The following is a 15,204-nucleotide window of genomic DNA, read 5'->3' as shown; positions in this document are numbered from 1 at the left end:
CGGGCCCCCGGCCCCGAGGGGAGGGGTGGGGGGGCTGCCCCGGCCGCCCCCGCTCGCCCTGGCCGCGTCCCCGCGCCCCTCAGCCACTCTCCCCGGTTCTCCCGCTCCAATCACCGCACTTGGCCGCGCTGCTTAAATATGCAGCGGATACGTCATCTCCGAAGGTGGATCGGGCGTAAGTGGCCAATATCTATATAAATGTGGCCGAGGGGCGAACCGGCAGCAGGAGGCGAGCGGGGCCGGGCGGGCAGCAGCCGGCAGGGCCAGCCGCGGAGCGCCCGCCGCCGCCGGCAGCGGAGTCGCGGGGCGCCCGGCCCCCCGCCTTTGACAGCCGCCGGGGCCGCCCCCCGAGCCGCCCGCGCCCCCCCCCCCCCCCCCCCGGGGCGGGGATCCGCCGCCGCCCCGCGCCCGCCCCGTCTCCCGCCGCCCGGGAGGAGGATGCCGGCGGGGCTCTCCTGGCCCGAAGCGGCGGCGCCGGCGCTGCTGGCCCTGGCGCTGCTGGTCACCCTGTGCCGGCACCTGTGGGCGCTGCGCTGGAGCCTCAGCCGGGACCGCGCCAGCGCCCTGCCCCTGCCCAGGGGCTCCATGGGCTGGCCTTTCTTCGGGGAGACCCTGCACTGGCTGCTCCAGGTAAGGGGCAGGGGGGAGGGGGAGGGGGACGGGGAGGGAAGCGGCCGGCAGCAGCGCCGGGCTGACCCGCGGCCCGTCCGCAGGGCTCCCGCTTCCACAGCTCCCGGCGGGAGAGGTACGGCAACGTGTTCAAGACCCACCTCCTGGGCCGGCCGGTGGTGCGGGTGACGGGCGCCGAGAACATCCGCAAGATCCTGCTGGGCGAGCACACGCTGGTCAGCACGCAGTGGCCCCAGAGCACCCAGATCATCCTGGGCTCCCACACCCTGCTCGGCTCCATCGGTGACCTGCACCGCCAGCGCCGCAAGGTGAGCCTCGCCGCCACCCCGACGGGTCGCGCAGCCCGGGCGGCACCTCCTGCCCAGGCTGGGGTCTCGGTGGCACGTGGGGCCCCCCGCTTTAACCGCCTGCCTCTGTTCCCCCCCCCTTCTCCTCCTAGATCCTGGCCAGAGTGTTCAGCCGCGCCGCCCTGGAGAGCTACCTGCCGCGGATCCAGAAGGTTGTGAGCTGGGAGCTGCGGGGCTGGTGCATGGAGCCGGGCTCCATCGCAGTTTATTCCTCCGCTAAAACCTTAACTTTCCGCATTGCAGCTCAGATTCTGCTGGGGCTCCGCCTGGAGGAAAAGCAGTTCAAGGACCTGGCCAAAACTTTTGAACAGCTGGTGGAGAACCTCTTCTCCCTGCCCCTCAACATACCCTTCAGCGGGCTGCGCAAGGTACTGCCGCCTGCCCCGCTCCCTCTGCCTGGAGGCCGGGGCCCAGGCCCTGGCAGCACAGACCCCCCTGTCCCCAGGCCCGCCAAGGGGCACTTCCAATGGGCTGGGACTGCTGCGGCACCCCGTTATGGGTCTGAGGGCCTGGTGTCTTGCCCACCCCAACCGTCTCCCCTTCACACCTGCCCCTCGTTGTCTTCCAGCACCTCCCTGTGCTGGCTCCAGCTCATTGTACAGTGAGGGGCTCCTTTCCTCCCTCATCCCCTGTGTTGCCTGTGTTGGCTCTGGTTAGTCCATCACATTGGTCCTGTCCCATCTCATCCCGCCTGGACTCATGTCAGCCCACGGTAGAGGGGTCCTTGGGCATGAGCGCAAGGGCAGGTGGGCACAGTACGCCTCAGGTCAGCACTCCCTGTGCACCTCAGGGCAGGCCAAGGACTTCGAGACCCACTTACGGTCTTTGGTCCCTTGTCCCTCAGCAGCAGAGAGACAGCTTCTTTCAACCCGCAGTTTCTTCCCTGCTGTCCTGACCCTCTTTGCCTGCCTCCCCTCACTCTGGCTCTAGGTGTCGATCCTGCGTCCCACCCCTCCCCTCCCATTTCAGTCTGTGTTACCTCCTCTGGCTTTGGGTTCTCCACCCTTACCACAGCTCAAGTCTCCTGCCCCTTTTAGCCAGGGCTTGCCCAGTCTCTTAGTTCCCCTGTGAGCCCACTGGATCACCTTACCCATCTGGTGCCAGTTCTCCCCCAGCCTCCCTGCTGCTCTTCTCCACCAGTTCAAAACTCTTGTTTTCCTTGTCCAGTTCCCCATTGCAGGTTGTCACCAGTGCGAGGTTGCACCCCCCATCCTATCCCTCCCTGCCTTCTCCCAGGTCAGCCACAGCCTGTCTGGCCCCAAACCAACCTCTTCAACTGGCATTTAGGTCCCCTTGTCCTTCCCCTTGCTCGCTGTCCTGTTTCCTTTGTCCAGTCCTTCCCGCCTCAACTCCCAGCCTTTGTATCTTCTTCCCAACATCTGGTCATGGCCATTTTTCATCCCAAATCTTTGGTCCTTCTGACTTTTGCAGGAGGCATCTTGCTACACAGCCACACACTCTGTGACTCCATCCGTCCCCACTTTGCAAAGAAATTGCTGATCACTTGACTCACTGACATCTTCCTAAACATTTCGCTGCACAGGAGTGCAATACAACTGGAGATGAGCTTGGCGCGCTTCACGTGCCTTTATCCAATATACTCTGGTAAAGCCACTCATTTGTTCCTGTCTTAGATGTTCCTTGCTTCGGACTCAGTTTTATTAAGTTACCCCTTCTTGTCCCTTTGGACAAGCTTCTTTTGGACCTGACAAGACCTTGGGTTTGTTCAGCGCAGACGCCTCTGGACTCGGTACCGTGGGTTTACTGCTGTCTTTTCCTCTCAGAGTGTTTCTTGGGACTTGTCGTATTTGATTCACAACAGCAAGGCAACTGAATTTGCAGCAGTTCTCCCCAAACTGCTGCCTCTTGCAAGGCTCTGGGGCTGGGCAACAGATTAAACAGTTCTTGCTGTTACAGATCCTGGGATTAAGGATTGCCACACTTAGGGTCCCCCGGTCTCTCTGGTGAGGGGGACGGTTCCTAAGGCTCTTCTGAACTGTGTCTGCCTCCCGCAGGGAATCAAAGCACGGGACATGCTACATGAGTTTATGGAGAAGGCTATACAGGAAAAACTGCAGAGAAACAACCCCGAAGGTCACAGCGATGCTCTGGATTTCATAATAAACAGTGCCAAGGAGCACGGCAAAGAATTCACCATGCAGGAGCTGAAGGTAAGGCGAACCCTCCCTTGCAGTGTCCCTTCTGACCTGGTGGCTGTTTGAGAGACCCGGGCTGAGGGGCAGGAGGAGGGTTGTGTGGGGACACATCACCAGCTGCTGGCTCCTGCCCTCCTCTTACCAACTCTGAGGTCACTATCTCCAGCACAAGCGAGAATGCCTGGACTCAGCGTGCTCATGCTCTCGTAGGATTGTGTCTCTTGGCGTTAGAAGAGAGCTGGTATTTAAAATGGGAATAAATGCCTCTTCCTTTCCTCTTCATGGCCACCAGGCTTCAGCCTGACTTAGGGTGCTCTTAGGGTTATGTGGCTTTGCTAAGGCTTTGTACGTCAGTGTGCACTCGGTAACCTCCAAGGTACGATCCTGGAAATATTTAGAGCTTGGTGTGTGTTCCTCAAACCTCCTCCAGCATCTAGCATGGCACGGCGTGTAGATCATGTCCTCAGGGCTGTGAGCCCAGAAGTCTCTGAGGCAGTATGTCGAAATGGGTCCAGGGATGGAATGACGGACTCCGGGTCATTCCCTATCACCTCATCATTAATTAGATAATCTAGCTTGTGGATTGCTATGATGCAACATGATGCATTACTGTGACTTAGGGATGAACCCAGTAGTCCTTACTGAGCCAAAACTACCAACTGAATGTGAAGAGTATTTTGCCAAAGATCTTGGGAAAGAATTGTCATTGGTACTGCATCATTTGTAGCTCCAGGTCACTTGGTGTCAGTGGATGACAGATGGCACTGCATTTCTATGACAAGTTTTGAAGCAGTTTTGCATGGCTTCAGCAGCTGAATATAGTTTGAAAGTATTGAACATACATAGTTTTACCGTTTATTTAGGTATGTAAGGAAAACTATCTAAAGACTAATGTTTTATAAATATTTTGTAAAAGTGTAATCTCTACTTTACAGTGACTATTAGATACAGTTAGAACTAGCATATATTCTTAAAGTAATTTTACTCTAAATATTTATTATTTATTCTAATAGAATGTTTTTTATTATCATCATGTTTTTTTAAAATAACTGCCAGATTCAAAATGTGATTGATTAAGATTGATTAATCTCTGTTAGTATTCACATGGATATTACCCACAAAGAATTACATGATCTCTCATCGTGTCCCTGGCTCAGACCACAAATAGACACTAACAGTAGGAATAAGGGGATATTAAACGTAACGCGGAGTGATGTGGCAGTGACCATGGGCTAGCTGATTCAAATGATAGTATATTCCTATGCTGTCCTGTACCTTTACAGTTAGAAAATTTCTACCTTGTCTGTATTTAACAAAATGACTTGCAAACCAAACTGCCTATGCTTGCAATTATGCCAATATTCTCCACTCTAATAAAACGGTAGTAGAGCTCTCATAAAAAGTCCAAAGCTCTCTCAGAGTTGTGGATAGATCTGTCTTTGAGAGACACTTCAAACACTGGCACAGACTAGTTACCAATTTGTTTTTTGTTCAAACAATTTTGAAGGACCATTTTCCCAGAAATTTTCCTAAATACACTGTGATTTGCACTGCTGGCATGAACTCAGCAGGACCCTTGAAGTGTAAACGTTGTTAAAAAAGATATCACTTTGCCAAAAGTACTGTTTTAAAACAGTAAATCCTTGGAAGGATTTAAAAAAAAATAATTCTATGTAATAGTGCTGTCTCTGGCTGGACAGGTGGAACTGTAACACCACCAGTCCTGCCTCCCAGGATGGGGAGTCAGGCTGTAGTTCAGGGACAATACTGGTGAAGCTGTGGGAAGATGCTGCCTCCCAGTCACCAGTTATGTTGGTCTTGTAAAAGCAGGGAGGGAAAGTCAGCAGCTCAGTGTCACAACTTACGCAGCAGCACTGTCAGACGTTGATGCAGGGAGTCATGAAGGCTGTTACTTCAAATCACAGAGCCTGCCCTAAATTCCTCACATTGTATTGAAATGTCTTGGGTTTTAATTGCAAATGGTGGAACTGAGAGATTTCTTTTCATCTGGGCCTGCTATCTTGTGAATGTAAAAATTCCTGCTAACGCCTGCAGGAGGAACGATAGGGGTCGACAGGGATCTGTTATTTCAAAGGTTTTATTTCATCTGAAAGATGCCCTTGAGAGCTGCACTTTGGCAAAAGCCTCTAGTCCAGTCAATATATGGTGCTGGGGATGGTAGCAAGGAGAAATCCTTGTTACATTACTCTTGACCTTACCAGACTTGGGTCCAGGTACCTTCAGGCTTCAGGTGTCCTTCCCTGTGTTTTTGGCTTCACCTCTCCAGAAACCAGTTGTGTCAGAACAATTTTAAATCCAGACACATAGCTGTGTGAAAGGAAACCGGTCTGTTTCCCTGGGGATTTTGCTCCGCTTTGCCGCTTCGCTGGAGTGATTAGTGCTCGATAGTGCCAGCCAGGTCCCAGCGCCTCCCCGGGTGGCAGGTCCCTGTGCTCCTCCCTTGGGCTTCTTCCATGGCTTTTGGGTCTGGCCTCAGCACTGCCAGCCCAGTGAACCGCTAGCATCTTCAGGTGGTGCTGTAAGTTTGAGCATTATGTTGGCTGTCAGAGATGTGACATACCATGACCCAGCTCTGGGCAACCCTTAATTTTTGGAAAACAATTGCCAAAAGCTGGTCACAGGGTGCTGCAAACAGCCCACAGCAACCTGACACGTGCTGTGCCATATAGACCCTGCAGACAGTCCCAGAAAGACTGGGAGGCTGCGTGGGGATCCGTGAGCTGGGACAAGGCACGTATTATGGATTTGACCGTGCTGTAGTCCGTCTGAGCTGGTTAACCTCCTAACTTGTTACGGACACATCTGCTACAGAGTTGTCAGGAACACTGCTGTGCTTCAGGCTGTAAAGCTTGAAAAGCGAGCAAATCCATTGCCTGGTGTGTGCATCCCTGCGGGAGAGCTCCCTGATGGCTCCGGCACCTCCCGGGCTGACCTGCTATAGCAGGGAGGTCTTTCTCTTTTCAACTGTGTTGGTTTGAGTCCCCTCCCAGACAAGCAAATGGTCAATTATAACTGGAGATGGATCAAATGCAACCCCTTTTATCTGCCAGCACATCTAGGATTTATGCATAAACACACAGCCTCATAACCACTGGCTGGGCAAAAAGGTAAAAGCTGGGTGCAAAGGGGAATTGGCAGATGAAGGTAAAAAGTGTAATGCTTGAAATGAACTTCACTCAGTACGCTAAAATGCATGTTAAAATGCTTCTTTAAAATTTGTGATTTGGGGGAGGAAAGCTCAGAAGAGCTGGGTCGGAGGTGATGCGTACTCATCTCAGTTGTGTTTCTGCATCAGTTAGTTGGCAAGTGGATGTCCCGTTTGTACAGAAATGGAAGAACAAGGTGTCTTGTTTTGGTCCCTGCCAACCCAGGGTAGGCGCGGGTTTGTGGAGAGCAGGGATGGGGGGGCAGGACCCTCTGCAAAGAGACAAAACCTGCAAAAGGTGAGAACAGTCTCAATCACAACCAGTTTAAAATGGCATTCAAACTTGTCACCTTCCTTCCTCTCTCAGGAGTCAGCGATTGAGCTCATATTTGCTGCTTTTTTCACCACGGCTAGTGCCAGCACTTCTCTGATCCTCCTACTACTGAAGCACCCCTCAGTGATTGAAAAAATAAGGCAGGAGCTGACGTCCCATGAGCTGTACCAGCAGTGTGAGCACTGCCCTGTGGGACCCTGCCCAGGCACCCTGACTGCCCAGAGCAGGGACAATGAGAAGCCACTTCTCCGCCCTACGGCCAAAGATGCTCACGAGGACCAGAGCCAGCCTCTGTGCCCAACGGAGGAAGGTTCCCCCCAGCCCCACACCCTGCCAGAGCCCACCCTCCCCCAGAGCGGTTCTTGCGCTGGCCCCCAGCTCCAGGCACCGGCAGGGCAGAGCTGTCGCTGCCCCTTGGACATCAGCCTGGAGAAGCTGAGCCGCCTGCGCTACCTGGACTGTGTGATTAAGGAGGTGCTGCGGGTGCTGCCGCCCGTCTCCGGAGGCTACAGGACAGCACTGCAGACTTTTGAGCTGGACGTAAGTGCCTTGCACACCGATGGGCTGGTAGGGAGCTGCTGCCTGCCACTGTCTGCAAGCACCCTGCGTCCGGCCCAGTGGTGGCGCTTGGCAGTGTAGCTCAGGGGAAGGTGGCACCCAGCAACCTCTGTGGGTCCCAGCTGGGCTGGGGAGAAAAGGAGCTGTGGACCAGATGGGCGATGTGGTGGGGCTGTCCCCAGGCACCCTCTGCTCACCCTCCACTAGCACAGCCAGCTGCACAAGCGTGTAATGCTCCTCTCCTCCCCTCTTCTCTCCCCTGCCCAGGGCTACCAGATCCCCAAAGGCTGGAGCGTCATGTACAGCATTCGTGACACGCATGAGACAGCCGCCGTCTACCAGAGCCCTCCCGGCGGCTTCGACCCAGACCGCTTCGGTGCTGCCCGGATGGAGGCCGCAGGCCGCTTCCACTACATCCCCTTCGGCGGTGGGGCACGGAGCTGCATCGGCAAGGAGCTGGCACAGGCCATCCTCAAGCTGCTGGCCATCGAGCTGGTCAGCACGGCCCGCTGGGAGCTGGCCACCCCTGGCTACCCTGCCATGCAGACCGTGCCCATCGTGCACCCTGTCGACGACGGGCTGCAGCTCTACTTCCACCCCTTGCAGCCCGGCCACGGCAGCGAAGCCTGAGCCAGGGGTACGCTGCCCCCCTCAGCCCTGGCGTCGATGCCCCTCCACGGCTGCCGGGGGCAGGTTTCTGCTGCCCCAGGCTGGGTATGGCACTGGGTCACTGCAGAACAAAACCCCAAAGGTCTTTTTATTTTTCCCCTCCTGGTCTGCAAGCCGGTAGGGAGGGTCCTGCAGAGTCCTGCTCCTGAGCATCAGGGTGAGCCTCAGCCCCACCCCGTGGGCAAAACCCGCTGAAGCTGCTGACAGAGAGCATCCCCCACGGGGGCTTAGCCAGCCCCTGCCCCACGCAGGTCGCCAGCTGCCAGGGATGGGGAGCAAAACTCCCAGCCCCACAGCTAAGGCTCCCAGAGCTTTTCTGTCCCAGGGTTATCTCCTGTGGGTGTGTTATAGGAGAGGCAGGACAGACATCCTGCACACTGTAGCTTTTTAGATGTAAAAAGAGGGAAGATGGGGGGGGGGGGGGGGGTTCTGCAGCAAAACACAGGCCAGGGCTGCCCAAGCCATGGCATCAGCTGTAGCTAGAATAATAGGGTGCAAAGCGGTTTTCATTGTAAATATTTAATCTCATTCCTGCACTTCCCATTAGAGCCGGCACAAAGAGGACATGTCTCATTCACCCAGTAGTAGTAGCTGTGTGTGTTGTGCCTGAGCACCGTCCTGCTGCTCGGGGTCTGCCATGAAGCCCCTCTCTGGCATCTCTGCAGGATGCACTCCCCAGCCACAGCCTGACGGAGGGATTGGAGTGAGGGGGCTTTGGGGAATAAACATTTGCAAAACAGACATTCCTGAATATGTCTGATTTGTGGTAGAAAGTCCCCTGTTCCTGATGATGCTGTTCACATCGCAGAGGGAGCATTTGCAAGGTGACCCAGGCCCCGTGGTGGCTGGCTGGCCAGACTGACCATGTCACCTCCCGCAGCCTACCTCTGCCAGGGAAAATGCCAGGACAGCAGCTCTGTGGGTCCATCTAGGGGGTGGTACCTGGGACTAAGCCTGGGTGCCGAGGGCACCTTTTTTAAGTGGCTTTTGAGCCTCACTGAGACACGGGGTATTTCTCTCCCATGTAAAATGAAGTGAGTGCTGTTGCTCGTGCACTGAGAGCAGAGCTGGGCCCAGGTCCTTGCTCCACTGCAATGTGTTTGTAAACTCCTTTCAGCTTCCCCTCTGCTCTCCACCATCAGATGTTCTGCATAGAAGCAGTGGGGGAAACCATCCTGCCTTGTCCTTCCAGTGCATCCTGGGCCTGGTGGCACAGTGTGCTCTGTATGAAGAACCAGCAGTAGCCTGACCTGCGAGGCCAGATATGTGGCATGAGGACAGAGTCCCTTTGGAAAGGCTCTGGGGAGCTCCCCTGTCCCCTGAATCTCTGTCATCACCCTGCTTCAATGCCAGGTTACAGATGACCTCGCCCTGGCCAGTCCCCCTTGCACAACCACGCTGGGGCACCGCAGCCAGGCATGCGCTGCCGTTAGCCGTCAGAGGGCTGCGCAGCGAGGACAACGCTACCTGGGGCAGAAATGTGGCTCCCAAAGGCAACAGGTCAAATCTGGAAGAGGTTGAACTGCTGGGCTGAGTTAAGTGCCGTTGGCAGGCCGACCCTGTAGTGAACCAGAGCCTCTGCCTCTCCTGACCTTGTCCTGAAAGGTGAATCTTTCTGGCTATCAGAGGTGAAATCAGTAGGCGGTGGCTGCAAGAGTGGCAATGACTAACTTTAATTAGCAAGAGCTGCTGGCGTGGCTGTGACCCATGGGTGATGCAGGCTCCCACCGTGGGCAGAGCTGTGGGCAGGGATGGGTCTGCAGTGCCCAGCACCGGGTATGGGAGGGACGGGGCTCCTCCAGCAGCCCGCATAAAAATTACCCCGAGCGCTAACGAGCCCTGTAGCCACCCGCTGAAAAATGTAACATGAATCTAGTTAAAAAAAAAAAAAAGAAAAAAAGACTGGAAACTGATTTTGTTTGCAGATAAACACGAGCATTTACAAATGAAGTGTAATAATTGTTACTTGTAATCAAAGTTTGTTCATATTAGGCTGTTAATTTCTTGACCCCCTTCCAAGATGTTTTTAATTATCCCTTTCACTCTTTACCATTTGATTCTTTTCGAGCCGATGGCTGGGGAATACACAGCTGGGGAGATAATAAAGCCTTCCTGTGGCAATTATCGGTGCTCAGGCCACCGTATCTCGTTATTTTGATAGACAGTGAACTTGGCGCGGTTGCCGGCCGGGTTCACGCAGATGTCACGGTCCGTGTTGTAGGTCACAAGCAGGTCAGCGCCCGGCAAGGGGAGAGCGCCGGGTCAGGGCGCGGCCGCCGCTCCGGGCCAGCGCCGGCCGGGCCCCGCGGAGCCGCGCCGGGAGCCGCGCCGTACCCCGAGGGGCTGCGCGCCTGCGGGGGCGAGCAAGCACCCCCGCGTCCCCGGGGGGGGTCCCTTTTGGGCACGGGGCTGCGGAGGCGGGCAGCCCCGCTCCCGCGAGGCATCGTAAGAGGAGGGAGAGTCCCGTGTGATGCGTTGATTGCCAGAAAAGTCGTAATTAGAAGTGACATCTCCCCCTCCCCTACACAAACACACACACAACTTCCAGCGTTTATTGAGCTTGTCCGGGAGCAAGAAAGCAAAACTAACAGGGAGGGAAGAGGAAAAAAACGGAAAGAAAAAGGGGGGAAAAACCCGAGCACGATAGTTTATCGGTAGCAGCCGTGCCCAGCGGAGCGCTCCGCGGCCCCGTCCCTCCCTCGGCGGCCCCGCAGCCGCGATCCGCGCCGGCGCCCCTTCCCCAGCGGCCGCGTCCCCCGGACGGCGGCTCCTGCGCCGGGACCCGGCGGCAGCCCCAGGCAGCGCAGCCTGCCCGCAGCCCCGCCGGCCGCGCCGCTCTTTTGCGGCGACCAACGCCCGGCGCCTGCCCGCCGGCTCCGGGAGGCAGCCCCTCCGCGAACCGCGGCCGCCGGCGGGGTGCCCGGCCGGTGCCGAGCGTCTCTGCCCGGCCGCGGCGGCCCCGAGCTGCCGGCGAGCCCCAGGCGAGGGCGGGCAGCGGATCCCGGGGAGGGGAACGGGGCACGGCGGGTTTGGTGTTTCCTTTCCGCGCTCACCTCCCTTTCCCTCGGTGACCCGCGCTTGAACCTGCATCGGGAGTCCGAGACGGACTGCTGCCCGCGGCTCCTTCCTCCGCGGCCGGCAGAAATACAAGCCGGGCCTTTCGAGGTGAACCAGAGGACAGCGGAGGCTCCTCCGCCGATGCGGCGGCACCAGCTGCAGCTCTGCCCGGCGGGCCACCGGGATGCCCGCAGCACGGGGGAGCGCCCGCCCCGTCCGGGCGCCCCCCAGCACCGGCCCGGCTTCTCCCGGCTCCGGCCGCTGGCTCGCCGTTCGCGGCCGGCGACGGCAGCGGGCTGGCGGGCGGAGGAGCTCGGCAGCTCGCAGAGCGCAGCGGCACCGCTGCCGGCCGGGGAGCGGCCCCGGGGGTGGGCGCCTCCGGGCAGCCGGGCCCCCGGGTGCTGGCACGGGACGCTTCTCGGCGCAGCTTGCTGGTCTCTAACGAGCATCGGCGATAAATCCGAGGAGGCGGCCGGCCCGCGGCTGTCGGCTGTCGGCGGCGTCCCGCGGGCCGAGCGCGGTGCAGCGGGGAGCGAGCCCGGAGCCGCTGCCGCCGCGCCCGGCAGCACCTTTCCTTCCCCGGCGGCTGTCTGCGGCGGGCAGGATGTGCCGCGCAAAGCAAATAGTTAAAGATTTCGGGGGGAGGAGCCAGGCCGCAATCCGCAATTAAAGATGAACTTTGGGTGAACTAATTTATCGGACCAAGGTAGGGTGGGCAGCAACCTGGGAAGGCTATAAAAGGCGGCCCGCGGCGAGCTCGGCCCGCGCACTCGGAGCTCCCGGGGGGCCGGGCTGGACTCGCTCCCCAGCCATGGGCTTCTCCGCCCTGGTCGCCAGCGCCCTGTGCACCTTCCTGCTGCCCCTGCTGCTCTTTCTGGCCGCTGTCAAGCTCTGGGACCTGTACTGCGTGAGCGGCCGCGACCCCAGCTGCCCGCTCCCGCTGCCCCCGGGCACCATGGGGCTCCCCTTCTTCGGGGAGACGCTGCAGATGGTGCTGCAGGTAAGGCGAGGCGAGGCGATGCCGGCTCCTCCTCTGGCTGCAGGGGCGGGGGACGAGCGGAGCGGCAGCTCCGCCGGGCTCCCGTGCCTAGGTGGGAAAGAGCTGCTCTCCCTGCCCCTTCCTCTCCTCCTTTTCGAGGCTTGTTTCACTGTTTCCTCCCCTTCCCTCCCCTGCCCAGAGGCGGAAATTCCTGCAAATGAAGCGCAGGAAATACGGCTTCATCTACAAGACTCACCTCTTCGGGCGGCCCACGGTGCGGGTGATGGGCGCCGAGAACGTGCGGCACATCCTGCTGGGCGAGCACCGGCTCGTCTCCGTGCAGTGGCCCGCCTCGGTGCGCACCATCCTGGGCTCGGGCTGCCTCTCCAACCTCCACAACGGGCAGCACAAGCACCGCAAAAAGGTACGGCCCCGGCGGCGGGCGGGGAGCGGGTGCGGCCGCCCCGGGCGCGGCGGCTGAGCCCGTGTCCCCATCCTCCTCCTCCTCCTCCTCCTCCTCCTCCTCCTCCCCCTCGTCCCCCCGGGCAGGTGATCATGCGGGCCTTCTCCCGGGACGCCCTGCAGCACTACGTGCCCGTCATCCAGGAGGAGGTGAGCGCCTGCCTGGCCCGGTGGCTGGGGGCCGCCGGGCCCTGCCTGCTGGTGTACCCCGAGGTGAAGCGCCTCATGTTCCGCATCGCCATGAGGATCCTGCTGGGCTTCCAGCCCCGCCAGGCCAGCCCCGACGGCGAGCAGCAGCTGGTGGAGGCTTTCGAGGAGATGATCCGCAACCTCTTCTCCCTCCCCATCGACGTGCCCTTCAGCGGGCTCTACCGGGTAAGGCTGCCGGCAGGCAGGCAGGCAGGAGAGGGGTGCCCCTGCAGCCGGGGCAGCAGGGAACGGAGGGGAGGGAGGGCAAGTAGGGCCCAAGTCCCACGTTGCTCTCCCTGCTGCTCGGTCAGGGCTTGCGGGCGCGCAACATCATCCACGCCAAGATCGAGGAGAACATCCGTGCCAAGATGGCCCGCAAGGAGCCTGAGGGCGGCTACAAGGATGCGTTGCAGCTGCTGATGGAGCACACACAGGGCAACGGGGAGCAGCTCAACATGCAGGTGAGGTTTCCCAGGGCCAGATCCATCCCTTTCCCCCAGTCCCTCTGTCAGCAGCACACTTACCTTTTTGGGGCCAAAAGGAGAGAGCAGGAGGTGCTCCCTCCCCCCCCTGAAATAAACCAGCTTGTGTAGCGCACTGGGGTGCAGAGGCTGTAACCGGGCCGTCGGATGGGGAGCCATGTCCGCAGGGAGCACAGGCACCACCCCCGTCCTGGCCCCTGGGTGTCTGCCCCGGTCTGGGAGCAATGCACAGCCTTGTGGTGGTAGAGCGGGCCTGGCAGAGATACTGTGTTCAAGACCTGTTTGTTTTATCCCTCCTCTGTCCTCTGTGTAAGGAGCTGAAGGAGTCTGCCACAGAGCTGCTGTTTGGGGGCCATGAAACCACTGCTAGTGCTGCCACGTCGCTGATCGCCTTCCTAGGGCTCCACCACGACGTCCTGCAGAAAGTGAGGAAAGAGCTGCAGGTGAAGGTGTGTGTCTTCCCCAGAGCCATTCCACAGGAGGGGGCACTGGGAAGGTACCTCCAGGAGAGGTGTCCCAGACAGGGCTCCCCTCAACCCAGGTGGTGCCCTACTTTTAGGGGGTGGCACGAAAACACTGCTCACTGAGGGGTGGCTGCTTTGCAGTGCCGGGAGCCTTGGCTGCCTGCGCCATGAATGTCATGACAGCCTCTTCCTTTCTAGGGGTTACTGTGCAGTCCCAACCAAGAGAAGCAGCTGGACATGGAGGTCTTGGAGCAGCTGAAGTACACGGGCTGTGTCATCAAAGAGACCCTCAGGCTGAGCCCGCCTGTTCCTGGAGGATTTCGAATAGCGCTCAAGACCCTTGAGCTAAATGTAAGCGGGGCTTGGGCTCAACTCCTCAGAGCAGCTGCAAAGTGCTAACGCGTTCGTGTAGCCCGTCTGCCTTACAGTGACCTGCAGGAAGGCAGGAGGGGAGGTGGGGTGCACCCACGTGCCCTGTGCTGACACTTCACCTTATTTAAGACAGCAAGGCGCTTCATGTCTCCTTTCTCTTCTTTTGATAGGGTTACCAGATCCCTAAAGGCTGGAACGTTATTTACAGTATCTGTGATACCCACGATGTGGCAGATCTCTTCACCAATAAGGATGAATTCAACCCGGATCGCTTCATGTCTCCATCTCCAGAGGATTCCTCTAGGTTCAGTTTCATTCCTTTCGGTGGGGGCTTGAGGAGCTGCGTGGGCAAAGAGTTTGCAAAAGTCCTTCTAAAAATATTTACAGTGGAGTTGGCTCGGAGCTGTGACTGGCAGCTGCTGAATGGACCTCCTACAATGAAAACGGGCCCCATAGTGTACCCTGTGGACAATCTGCCTACCAAATTCATAGGTTTCAGCGGCCAAATCTGAGAGCTCAACGCTTGCCTCTGGCTGGATTTCTATATAGCATCTAATATGTACATAGTAACTTTTTATAGTAATGAAGGCCTTTAAATATTTAAACTTGTAAATCTACAATAGTTATTTATGTCTTCTAAATATTTCAAAAAGCTATGATATTTTTTCGCCAAGCACTACAATTATGGGTCTCTGATTCATAATTAGATAATGTTATTTCTATAGAAATAAGTTTTTCCCTATTTAAAAATCTTACTGAAAACTGGCCAGCTAAGCATTTGAAGACATTTCACAATGGTTTATGTATTAAGAAATATTCTTAAAGGCATTTGAAACAATGGTAACTAGCTACTTGTCCTAATTACTGAAAATGGTTATTGTTTAAGAATGTTTTCAGTATTATCTGTGTCTAGATCTTATGTTTAATGTGTGAATTTTAAGTTTGATAATAAAGTTTATTTTTTATGATCCTCTGTATGAAGATCTGCGTGTATGCTAGAGAGCAGCTTAACCAGTGGGTCTAAAAGGTTTGGTTGTAAAGTCAGATCTGCTTTTGTAAATGAGCTATTTGCTATTTCTATGCTCATAACTCTCCCCTGTCTCCCACCCCCAATGTGGTCCTCACTTGTGAATAGTAAATTGTTTTAAGTTTTAGCCTGTAAGTGGCAATAGCAGTGCAAAAACATGCATGCTCACTGAAAGCAGTATGGAGTGATAGCAACTGCTCCAGCTCTCCCTATCAAGCACATAATCTTGAGCCATATAAATAAGAAAGTAAAGGGAAGCAGAAGAATAATGTGTAACTTGAGTCTTTCTCTGTAGCTGGAGAAAATAGGTTG

The 15,204-nt window shown here is 56.9% G+C and overlaps 2 protein-coding genes across 3 annotated transcripts; both read left to right on the top strand.

The window, feature by feature from the left end:
- Positions 1-438: 438 nt before the first annotated feature.
- LOC126042767 (cytochrome P450 26C1) lies at positions 439-8,226 on the top strand. The gene is made up of 6 exons (XM_049810426.1): positions 439-630; positions 714-938; positions 1,070-1,345; positions 2,993-3,148; positions 6,667-7,173; positions 7,459-8,226. Exons 1-6 carry the CDS (start codon positions 439-441, stop codon positions 7,819-7,821), a joined length of 1,719 nt encoding a protein of 572 aa, XP_049666383.1. The 3' UTR covers positions 7,822-8,226.
- A 3,378-nt stretch (positions 8,227-11,604) lies between these two features.
- Positions 11,605-14,450, top strand: LOC126042765 (cytochrome P450 26A1). Of its 2 annotated transcripts, none has more exons than XM_049810424.1 (7): positions 11,605-11,917; positions 12,096-12,320; positions 12,482-12,733; positions 12,859-13,008; positions 13,344-13,478; positions 13,692-13,844; positions 14,036-14,450. In XM_049810424.1, the coding sequence occupies exons 1-7, from the start codon at positions 11,729-11,731 to the stop codon at positions 14,375-14,377; spliced, it is 1,446 nt and encodes a 481-aa protein (XP_049666381.1). In that variant the 5' UTR covers positions 11,605-11,728; the 3' UTR covers positions 14,378-14,450. The 2 variants fall into 2 exon arrangements, with proteins under 2 accessions (XP_049666381.1, XP_049666380.1); XM_049810423.1 differs by having other exon boundaries at positions 12,446-12,733.
- Positions 14,451-15,204: the final 754 nt, after the last annotated feature.

The sequence above is a fragment of the Accipiter gentilis genome, chromosome 9 (genome assembly GCF_929443795.1).
Source record: "Accipiter gentilis chromosome 9, bAccGen1.1, whole genome shotgun sequence".
Lineage (NCBI taxonomy): Eukaryota > Metazoa > Chordata > Aves > Accipitriformes > Accipitridae > Astur > Astur gentilis.
This window is presented reverse-complemented; position numbering and strand designations above follow the sequence as displayed.